The sequence below is a fragment of the Bos mutus genome, chromosome 9 (assembly GCF_027580195.1).
Source record: "Bos mutus isolate GX-2022 chromosome 9, NWIPB_WYAK_1.1, whole genome shotgun sequence".
NCBI lineage: Eukaryota > Metazoa > Chordata > Mammalia > Artiodactyla > Bovidae > Bos > Bos mutus.
The window spans coordinates 51,506,508-51,519,113 of NC_091625.1; the positions used below are offsets into that span (position 1 = coordinate 51,506,508).

A 12,606-nucleotide genomic window follows, 5' to 3' on the forward strand; every position below is an offset into this window, starting at 1 on the left:
AGATTGGCTGAAAACTATGCATTTTTCTGGCAATGGGGCAAAATACAGTCCATACCTTTTATTCATTATAATACATACTAATCTTAATATAACCAGCACTGACTCTGTGGACCTAAATAAAATCCTATATACAATTATTGCCACTGATTCATTTGAAAGATTTAAAAAATGGATTAAATACTCACAAATGTCACTTGGGTTCACAAAAGTTCCATGCATGAGCATTGAATGGTTTCTCTCTTTGCTTCTCAAAGGCTCATTTAGAGCTCTCTCTACATCTAAGGCCGCTGACAGTTGCGGACTCATTCTGACTGCACCTTTTGGCTGATTTTGAGTGTGTAAGCAATCAGCCATGTGTACACCTTTTACAGGGGAAAGTGATTGACAAAAACTTGGAAATAATCTTTGGCTCAACTGCCCTTCTTTGGGAACAAAGAGTAGCTTATCCGACCGTCTGGAAGTTACAAGCATAAGAGCTCTGTTTTGCCCTGTTTTCACCCTCAGATAAAGAGTTTGAATTTTTAGTTAGATGTTACCTTTTGCATAAAACTATTATTTTCCCTGGGACAGGATAAATGTATATGTGTTGTCATTTTAGAAACACTGATGATACCCCAAAATGAAGTCCCTTGTTTCTCATCAAAGTGAAAAACAGTTTCCTGTTAGATGACTCTTACCAACAGAGCTAAGCATGTTGAGAGAGAAGAAAAAAAAAAAAGAACAGAAAAAATCACCCTGACAATCGCACAAAGGACGGCTTTACAGGAGACCTTCAAACACTGAGAATCAGCCATCGCTCCTGCCGATCATGATTGAGACATCTGTATTCACTTCACACTGACCCAGGCACTAATCAGCCAGGAAGTGCAACAAGCACTGGCAGAAAGTATACAAAGATAGTAAGAAATGGTATGAATATTAAAATCATAAATACAATAAAACAAGATAATGAGTGTCCTCAATTATTACAAAGCTAAAGCCCAATTAAAACATAACCACTGACTTATTATTCAGAATTTTTTAGCAATCGTATTTAGCTGATTTGTTATACTCATTTCCCTTTAAAAGATTTCATCATCACTCTCTTTTTTGCATATCCACTTTAAGAAGATTCATTTATCCATCTAATTGAATAATTAGGCTTTTTTGATTAATTGTTTTAAATAGTTTCATGTCATGAGTATCTTCTCACTGAAATGCTTTTATATAATCTTCTCTGCCTTGATGTTCCTGTTATAAATTACAAGTAATAACATCTTTTCACCTCTCCCCCAACACATCCAAAGAGGACTGGAGTTAGTTGGAGAGTTTCCTACTGGTTCTTATCTCCATCCCTCTCTTTCTTTTCTGATTCTCACAGCTGCAAGTGTTTCTGAGCTTCATCATATGTGATCATTTTAAACAACTAAGCTATAAAGCGAGGGTGGACCTGTACCTTCGTATGTTCATCCCTGCCATTGCATATGAGATTCACAGCTTCAGAGTTTTCCCCAGGGATCCTAGCCCAGCAGAAAATCCTGATTATAAATGACATTTGAGTGGATTTTTAGAATTAGTTTATTAACAATTATATCCAACTCAAGGCTCTTTATTAACAGTATCAAGACAGTCACCCAGGATAGCACTCAATGCTGTTGTATTATCTTGGCATGAATGCAATTTTCCACCTGGGATATGATCTCAAAGATTACCTGAAGGTCAATATTGGGAGATGTTACCTTCTTCTAAGATTAGAGCAGCTGAAATCATGGAAGTCAGTCTGAAGAGTGGGGGTGGGGCTTCACTTTGTGGTGCCACGTTGCTTGTCCCTTAGGATCAGCATTCCATTTTAGAAATTAGGCAAGTCTTAGGGCTTGACAGCATTGTATCTTTGACATACCTGCCCTACTAATCCCACTACTACAGAGGGAGCCTGGAATGAAGCATTTCTGTTGACTTGAATACAAACTGTGTTGTCACTTGTCCCTAAAAGTGATATAATTGACTCATAATCGTTTAGAATATTCCTTGAATGTTGCTCTTTTACCAACAGACTGGTGCATCTGTAATTGGTTTTTTAATATCAACAATTCATATGTGGAAATTTTATTTTATTTTAAAGTTTATTTATTTATTTTAATTGGAGTCTAATTACTTTACAATATTGTGGTGGTTTTTGCCATACATTGACATGAATCACCCATGGGTGCACATGTGTGTGGCAATTTTATAAATACTGTCCTAGTGAATCACTGCAGCTTCTCTTATGGGCCAGTAACTGAGACGTCTCACATAGAATTATGCTCAGGTGACAGCATGTCTGTTTTGTCTTCAAGAGTAAATTTTGTCTGCTTCCAAAGTAAAAAGCCCTTTTATGAATCTGGATTGGAACACCTAGTTTTGGATTAAATCTAAATAGAATCATGCCATTAACATTCCAGGAGGAGGGAAGAAAAACAGCTCTTTTTCCTAATATTTTATCAGTAATCATGCCATCGGGGAACAAATGGAGGAGTAGCATGATTATCAAAAAAAAAAAAAAAAGCATCTGTGATTACAGAGTACAATTATGGCTATTTCATATATTGATTAACTTTTTTTAAAGGTAATAACTATGTTACCATTTGATTTCTAAGAAAAGAGCACATTTTCTCTTAAGGGCTTGTAATACTGAAGATTATGGATAAGTCAAGTATCAGGACAAGGTGATTACTTAACATCTGTGACCAAGTAAAAGGCTAAAGGAGAAAATCAACCAACATCTGCACTGTCAGTAAAATACTTGGGGGAAAAAAACACAAGTGAAGTGTGATTAATCACCATGGATGTATGATTGAGTCAATTGACTGTTACTTTTTCATGATGATTAATCAGCTACAAAAATTATAATTGTCCCACTTCTAGTGGCTGCATGCTGTGCCCGATGACATCAGCTGGGGCTATAGATACTCAATGTGTGGTTTTCAAAAGAATATGCAAATACAGCTGGATGAGGAGGGGTGGAGCTTCAACTCCATTGTAAGAAACACCACGAGTCCTTGCCCCTCTATTATGGTTGGAGTTTTCTTAGCAGCTTCCAGAGAGGGCAGTTCTTGTGCTATTATGACTATTTCATAATCTCATCACCACCACAAGGGAAAATTAGAGGAACCCATTTCTGCAAATTGGCCATTGTGATCTTGTTCAGGAGATGATCAGATCCTCAGTGACTTATTTTCTTCCTTTCCACTGATTTCTTTTGTGATTAGCACAAAACGGTGACAGAAACACATGGGCAAGGAACGATACTCTGTAGCAGGGAGTGGCTGGGGACCTGGGCTTTTAGCTCATTCACATGTTTGACTCCTTTAGCACATTTGTGGAGCAAGGCAAAGGAACTGGGGTTGCAAATGCCCATCAGAATTTATCTAGGAGCATCTGTTTATTAGTCATGATCATGATGAACTGTGACTGTCAAACTAGGTTTGCTTGAAAGTGTGAAGATGTATTTAAAGATGACTTTCCACAACTTTCTACATCTTTCAAGGCTGTAATATTTTTGTAGTTGGCCCTGCTCTCCTTTTCCTCACAGGGACTACTGAGGATAATGCAATACAGAACAAAGCACAGTACCCCTTTTCTCTACAGGTTGGGATCTTCTGGTATCTCTGGCAATGACATAATAGTGTTGAAGGAAGTTCTTCATCATTCTATCTGATCTACTCTTCTTGTAAATGGATTATCTTAAATTCATGGTTTACCTGAAGGGCTTACTAAGGTCTGACAGCCACCTGATTGATAAATTATCCCAAAGCAACTTGATCTCATCAGCCTGGATCCAAAGTATGCTAATGCACTCCACAGAAGGGCAACATAGAGCAAGAACCCTAGTACTCTATGCATCCTTGTTCACTTTCACCAAGTTTCACCCTGAGAAATAGAACTACTTTCAGAAAATGTAGGCCACTTAAAGCTGGAAATTCAGGCTGTTATTTAGACTTTCAAAATGGGCCGATTTCTTTGAAAAAATCCTTAGAGACAACATCTTTAGAGAAAAAAAAATCATCTTTTACATTCATTAAAAAAAAGAGGGGGATTTCAAATTTCTTCCCAGCTAGTTCTAAGCAGGCAATACCTTTCTGAGCCTTCAGCTGTACATAAAGTTCTCACTAATGATCTGTAATGAAGTGCTTCTTTTTGCACATCCAGCATTTTTCCCTTTAAAGTTCAAGAAATAGCACAAATTTGCCAACACTATTCCCCTTTTAGCACATTGACTTTACTTCTGAACTGAAGCACTAACATGCATGGAAAAAAAAAATGATTTTTCTACTTGTGGGTCTTAATGTATTTGCCAGTTTGAATACAGTAAGACACAGCCTTCTGAACACATATCACTCTTGATTAATTTTATTTTAAATAGGAATTATTAACAGCTGTCTCTTATATACACATGTTCTTCAAACCCATAGAGGTCTTCACTTTTATTAATAAGAATCACTGAAGTCTCGCTAACTTCTTACATTTAGATAAGAAAGAGAAATGTAGGAGCTCCAGCCTCTTGAGCTTTCTCTAGGTACCTACTAATTGTTAATTATTAGAGACTAACTAAGTCACTGAAGTGAGTCATTTGGCTGGTGTCTCAAATGCTGTCATTTACTACTACACAAATCAGCCTGGTGATAGAGTGTCTTTAAATTAGGTTACAACCATGCCGTTATTGGACAGGGAGTAATTGATAAAACCATTAGTAACACTTGTAGAGATAACAGCTAGCAAAATCATGCAACCATAATTATTCCTAATGGATACATGCTATAAATTGTAGCAAGAAAAAATCTTGCATTATCTTTCAATCAAATCTGACAGTCCTGGAAGATTACTGTAGACTAAATGCTTGTGTATGAGAAAGTGACCCATCAGAATCTTTTTTCTTTTTCTTCTCCTTTCTCATCAAATTAGGTTTTTTTTTTTTTTTGTAATTTATTTCTCTGATAGCTTTCAGTGTAAGTAAAATGTAGGTCTTTTATTAGTTGTCTTTTTGTGGGTTTTTAAGTATCTGTATTTTTTTCAACCCCACATAAAAGACACTGCAGGTCATTTCATAACGTAACACTGACAGTTCAGCATAAGGCAAATAATTCCAAGCTATGGTTTATTTTTCAACAGCAAAACTTACTGTTTGGCAGCATGTAACTTTTCGTTGAATTTTGATGTCAATATTCATATAGAATAGGAAGATCTGATTGTAATAAAAATTTCTATTGTTGACTTACTTTGATTTGAGAATGCAAAAAGATTAATCTCTATGGGGAAAATACAGAGATAAGTCCAAACTTTAACAAAGTTTTCTTACTCTAATGTAAGAATTACATTAGATTTTTATGATGTGACATTTCCAAGACACATGAACATGGCCAGCAGTGAGGGAAGCATGCCTACAAATTTTCTGAGCTTAGAATTGTTTAAATGTATAAATAAAGGTTCCTAAATAAAAGTTCCATGGATTTTAAATCTATTTTGTAGATATGCCTGGGCTTCCCTAGTGGCCCAGACAATAAACAATCCACCTGCAATGTGGGGGTCCTGTGTTCAATCCCTGGGTTGGGAAGATCCCTTGAAGGAGGGCATGGCAACCAACTCCAGCATTCCTGCCTGGATAATCCCCATGAACAGGTTGAATAAAAATCATTTGCAAAAACTTCAGTAGCTTTCTATTAATATATCACTGCTCTATTTTCCAGTATTAAGATATTTCAATTTATAAGCAATTAATAAGAAAGGTATGGCAACTCACTCCAATATTCTTGCCTAGTGAATTCCACGGACAGAGAAGCCTGGTGGGCTCTAGTCCACGGGGTTGCAAAGAGTCGGACACAACTGAGTGACTACAATTTCACTTTCAATGATTATTTTACCTAAACTTCTCAGGAATCAGAAATATAGAGAATTTAAATGATTTTTTCAAACTGAAAAAATCTTAACTTTAGACAACTCAATATGTGAAACCCAGGTCTCATGAGTCTCTTGATGTGTGTTACTTTCCATTTTCACAAAATTGTGGATACTCTTAAATATGAAATAGAGTCTATGGAACCCTGTACATGAAAAGTCTTTGAAACATGTTGATTGGCAAACTAACAAATAACACAGGTAAACATTTTGTAAAGATGAATTTTAAATATATGATATTTTTGTTTTTTCTTAAAACTGGGTTTCAAGAAAGTTAGAGAGGAAACAAGTAAGTATAAATTGCTGGATGAACACACATCCAGGTGTGCGTAGCTGCTGGTCAACTTACTCCATTTTTCCTGTTCATCTCACATTATTCTTCAGTGAACAGTAGGCCTGGATAGAACAGCCCTTCCACACAGAACAGATACTCATAAAGAACCTCACAGATGACCCTGTATACATATATCAAAAGAAGGAAAATAATATAAAACCTGTACAGGCAAAGAAATGCATAAAAGGAAAAAGAATAATTCTAGTAAATAAGAATCTCAAATACAGGTCTTTATTCTCATATATTTGAGGAGAAAATCATTACTAAGAAGTCTTAAATGTGACGTTAGACCAAGCAAATACAATGATAACACACTAGAAGAATATAATATATGAGCTACAGAGCTCAGAAGGGAAATTGAGTCAAACAATAAAACCACTTCATAAATTAAAATTGCAAAATGAAACATAAAGATGCAAGATAAATACTACTGAAACAGTGTCATGCAGTCCAGGCTTGAAAAAAATTATGTAAGACAGAATGTAAAAAAAACAGAGAGAAAAAAGAATAAAAATGAACATTATAGACACCGGATAAAATTGAAGAATATCCCATGCATACATACTCTAAAGAAAACAGCAAAGCAAGTGGAACAAAAATAACAGTCAAAGTTGTAATAGAAGAAAACTTAAAGAAAAGAAAGAATATAGAATATGGGATATCTGAATATCACATGAGATTTTTTTGGGGGGAGTGTTTTATTAAAACAATCAACACTCAGATATATTTTAATAATTTTATTTAACTGCAAAGATTAAAAAAATTCATCCTATGAGAGAACAACTAGAAGTATTAAATAATCTATAAAAGTTATGGTCAAAAGTGTTCACAGACACATTAAATTTCCAAAGACAATAAATTTGAATGTTTATAGCACACTGAGAAAACAACTTATTTAAAAAGTTGGCGCCAAAATGTTATGACCAGTTCAATTATGGTCTATGCATAAAGCAACAGAAAGATGCTCAAATCTTGCAAGAACCTAAAAGAATATGGAGACATTTTTGAAAATAACTATTTTATGAAAATATCTAGCCAGAGATCAAATAAAGAATGTGGGAATGAGGAATCTGTGGTGTGAAATATGAGTATAGAGCTAAACGGAAACTTTGATATTTTAAAAATAATATACCTAACCAAATATCAAAGATTGTCAGGAAGAGGAGGTGGAAAAAAAAAGTAAGGCTACTCATTTTCTTCATATAAGAGTGTTGGGAAAAGGTGTAAGTTTATTTAGAGTAAGGCTATATACTTGAAGGTATTTAAACCAGTGAATTGCATTCTATTAATTTTTATTATTCATTCAACAAAAATAACATTGAGCAAGTTATTTTATTTCTACTCCTCTAGGTGCCAAAATCAGTCCAGGAATAAATCCTTAGTATATACTTAAAAAGTTAGTGGGGAAGAGAGGTTTAAAAACTATTACAACAAAAATCATTACATAAAATAATAAACTTAAGACAAAACATCTGTTATAGTAAAATATAAATGGAATGCATTTACATGTAAAAAAACAGCATCTTGCTGGATGGCACAATATAATTCATTTTTATGCAGTGATAAGACACCAGACTAATAGAATATCTCAGATAGGTGGGAAGTAAAAGAAATGACAAAGACCTAAGGCAGTAGAAGAGGAAAAAGAAGAGGAAGAGGGGAGAGAAAGCCAGATCCAAATTCTAAAATGATTTATAAAAGACCAACTTTGTAATGATAAGGGTATAACTCACAAAAAACAACTGTAATAGAAATGTGCCAAATGACAGAGCATCAAAATGTATAAGGCAAAATTCATCAGAATTATAAGAAACTGTGGGAACACATCTCATGGTCTAGGAAGCCAAATAGATGAAAGATAAGTATAACTATCAGAATCTGCTGAAAACCATTAGCAATAGGGTTAACTGTGTACTTGAAATTACTTATTGGGGCAGTTTTCAAGTGCCCGTTGACTATATACAAATATCAGACCATAGAGAAAAGTCACAATAAAAATGGATAAATTAGGAGGTTTTAACATGTACATATTACTGTACATAAAATAGATAACCAAGAAAAACCTACTATATGGCCCAAGGAACTATATTCAATATTTTTTAATAGCCTATCATAGAAAAGTATCTGAAAAAGAATATATATGTATATATACACATGATTGTTATATACATATTTATAAGTGAATCACTGTGCTATATACTTGAAGCTAACACAACATTGTAAATTAACCACTATTATATTTCAAGTTAAAAAAGTACAATATTGATTACATTCCATGATTACAGTATAGTAAATTTAGAATTTAAAAATAAAATCATAGGCAAAATCCCAATAACTTGAACATTTTAAATATAAATCTCTTCAAAATATAATAAAAGTAAAAAAAATAAAATAAAAACAAAGTACATACTAAATTGGAGACTATATAGAAAATAAAATTGCATGAATATACTTTATACAGAACCTATAGGACATGGCTAAAGCTACTCTCATAAGAAAGTATGGAACATTATTATTTAGAAATTAGAAAGAAATAATTAAAAAATAAGGTAATCATTAACTGAGATTAAAAAATGGCAGAAAATGTTTACATTGTAAAATAAGTCAAAAAGTTTGCCTTCTTAAAAACAAAAAATTGACCAATCAATAGCTAGTCAGAAAAAAAAAAATTAGGAGTGACAGGAAAACAGAGAAAATGTATGTTAGAAATAACAATTTTGTTATAACTGCAAATACAGAAAAAGATGAGACTGCTTTGCCCAGTTTTGTGCAAATAAGTTTCCAAATTTTATGAAGTAAATGAATTTCAGAATAAATGAGTTAGCAAGAATTGGAGCATGACCCTTGCCCCTTTATTTTGGAATAATACTCTGATACATTTTATCTCTGTCTTATCCGTACTGATATTTATGATGCTTATGGAACAAAAGTATATTTTAAACTTTATACAGCAAGCTCATGCCGTGAGCTACAGACTTGGGGACTGTTCCCTTCACCTTGAGGGAAGATAGACTCATGATACTAACTGGATACAGAAAACTGAGAGCAGGGCTGTGGTCTGAGAGCTCCCTTTCTTTTTTAAAATTGAATAGCGAACTCTCAAAAAATCCTCCAAGGATTCTGCTGACAAAATAAAGAGCATCAGGCATTTCTCTTATTATTTAACCATAGAAATATTTTTCTGTTCTATTTTGATCTTTATAATAAGGCAATAAACTTAAAATAGGGCTTTCCTGGTGGCTCAGATGGTAAAATTTCTGCCTGCAATGTGGGAGACCTGGGTTAGATCCCTGGCTCAGAAGAGAATGGCAACCCACTTCAGTATTCTGGCTTAGAGAACTCCATGGACAGAGGAGCCTGCCAGGCTACAGTCTATGGGGTCACAAAGATTTGGACACAACTAAGCAACTAACCGGAGAAGGCAATGGCACCCCACTCCAGTACTCTTGCCTGGAAAATCCCATGGACGGAGGAGCCTGGTGGGCTGCAGTCCATGGGGTCACTAGGAGTCGGACACGACTGAGTGACTTCACTTTATTTTTTCACTTTCATGCATTGGAGAAGGAAATGGCAACCCACTCCAGTGTTCTTGCCTGGAGAATCCCAGGGACGGGGGAGCCTGGTGGGCTGCCATCTATGGGGTCACACAGAGTTGGACACAACTGAAGCGACTTAGCAGCAGCAGCAGCAAGCAACTAACACACACACAATAAATTTTTTTTAAAAAGGAAAAGCAAAAAATAATTACATGATGTACTAGGCGCCTTATGGCAGAAAATGAAGAGAACTAAAGAGCCTCTTGATGAAAGTGAAAGAGGAGAGTGAAAAAGTTGTCTTAGCTTTTCCGGTAAGCGGCCTGAGGTGACCCCTAAAAATGGTGCACTATTCACTAGACCCAGAAAACCCCACAAAATCATGCAAATCAAGAGGTTCAAATCTTCGTGTTCACTTTAAGAACACTCGTGAAACTGCCCAGGCCATAAAGGGTATGCATATCCAAAAAGCCACCAAGTATCTGAAGGATGTCACTTTAAAGAAGCAACGTGTGCCATTCCATCGTTACAACGGTGGAGCTGGTAGGTGTGCACACGCCAAACAGCAGGGCTGGACGCAGGGTCGGCGGCCCAAAAAGAGTGCTGAATTGTTACTACACATGCTCAAAAATGCAGAGAGTAACGCTGAACTTAAGGGCTTAGATGTAGATTCTCTGGTCATTGAGCACATCCAAGTGAACAAAGCCCCCAAGATGCGGCGCAGGACTTACAGAGCTCACGGTCGGATCAACCCCTACATGAGCTCTCCCTGCCACATTGAGATGCTCCTTACTGAAAAGGAACAGATTGTTCCTAAACCAGAAGAGGAGGTTGCACAGAAGAAAAAGATATCCCAGAAGAAACTGAAGAAACAAAAACTTATGGCCCGGGAATAAATGCCGCAAAAAATAAATGCAAATAAAAGTAAAAAAAAGAAAAAGAAAAAGTTGTCTTAAAACTCAACATTCAGAAAATTAAGATCATGGCATCAGGTCCCATCACTTCATGGCAAATAGGTGGGGAAACAATGGAAGCAGTGACAGATTTTATTTTCCTGGGCTCCAAAATCACTGCAGATGGTGACTACAGCCACGAAATTAAAAGACACTTGCTCCTTGGAAGAAAAGCTATGACCAACCTAGAGAGCATATTAAAAAGCATAGACATTACTTTGCCAACATAGGTCCATCTAGTCAAGGCTATGGTTTTTACAGTAGTCATGATGGATGCGAGAGTTGGACTATAAAGAAAGCTCTTTATAGAGCTTTTCTCTCTTCTGAGAGAAGAGTCGGAGAAGACTCTTCAGAGTCCCTTGGACTGCAAGGAAATAAAACTAGTTAATCCTAAAGGATAATCAGTCTTGAATATTCATTGGAAGGACTAATGATAAAGCTGAAACTTCCATACTTTGGCCACCTGATGCAAAGAAATGACTCTGGAGAAGACCCTGATGCTGGGAAAGATTGAAGGCAGGAGAAGGAGACAACAGAGGGATGAGATGGTTGGATGGCATCATTGACTCGATGGACACGAGTTTGAGTAAACTCCGGGAGTTGGTGATGGACAGGGAAGCCTGGCATACTGCTGTCCATGGGGTCTGCAAAGAGTTGGACTTGACTGTGTGACTGAACTGAACTGAAGGTGCTATAAGATGTCTCCTTCAATCACACTTGTACGTTAATTAGAGGTTTTGTCTTCTACTTTTCCTTCCATTTGAAAAGAATGTTTGAGAACTTACATTATAGATACTTAAAATAATACTAATCATTTATCTTATGTAAGATTGCTACCGCTAAGTAGTTTCAGTCGTGTCCGACTCTGTGAGACCCCATAGACAGCAGCCCACCAGGATCCCCTATCCCTGGGATTCCAGGTAAGAACACTGGAGTGGGTTGCCATTGCCTTCTCCAATGATGACCAAGCTAGGTGGAGCCAAAGAAACACTGCTTCCTGATTCCTTAAGGAATCAGGCAGGCAAAAACTGTGTCTCTAAAAACTGTGAGATTTGAAACTTTCAACAAAAAAATCAGAAACATTACTACAAGTAACATCAAATGTAAGATTAGATGGTACCAAATTTATCCCTTGAAAATTAAAATATCATTGTGCTTCTACCATTCTCTACCCAATGTCACAATTTCCTCCTCTTATAATTTCCTTTCTTTCCAGTATCCAACTATTTCATTGTTTTAAAAGCATCCAGATTTATTTTGATAAATATTACTATAATTTTCAATTGGTAATGTAATTACCATTTTGGGGTTATTTTATTGACAATACAATGACAAACAAGATTGTGTAAAAATTTACATCATTTATGTGTAACAAAATCACATGTGAATTTGTAAGTATCTTCAAGACAAGTGTCTATTTGCTTTATATATATGATGTAATCCCTGATTTTTAATAAAAATAGGTAAAAAATAAGATGAGGAAGGAACCACTTATCAAATTCCAACTCCAGCCCTGTTGGTGTGTAATTAGCTAACACTATTTCTCTTGCAGTGTTATTGTGATCTGGTAACGGCAGTACTGTGGGAAAGTTAAGGAAATAGGTACTCAGGCTCTGACATAGAGATAATATAAGTTGATAAGAGGAAAGAACAATATAGGAAATCATTTTAAAACTCTTACAAAGCTCATATAGAATAAAATGAATGTAAATATTGAATTTTGAGTAACAAAGTGCAAGAGAGATGGAGTGAAGTAGGGTTGATCAAGAGAAGTTTCTGGCACTCGTTAAGTTTTGAACAGTAAAAAAAAATATGGAAAAGATTAATTAGGAAGAAATAGTGCAAATATAATGTTCACACGTGCACTTGATTTTTT

At 35.5% G+C, this 12,606-nt stretch overlaps 1 protein-coding gene across 1 annotated transcript; it reads left to right on the forward strand.

Annotated features, from left to right (window-relative positions):
• Nucleotides 1-10,095: 10,095 nt before the first annotated feature.
• Nucleotides 10,096-10,708, forward strand: LOC102273602 (large ribosomal subunit protein uL22-like). Its single transcript, XM_070377130.1, has one exon. It carries the CDS (start codon nt 10,119-10,121, stop codon nt 10,671-10,673), a length of 555 nt encoding a protein of 184 aa, XP_070233231.1. The 5' UTR covers nt 10,096-10,118; the 3' UTR covers nt 10,674-10,708.
• Nucleotides 10,709-12,606: the final 1,898 nt, after the last annotated feature.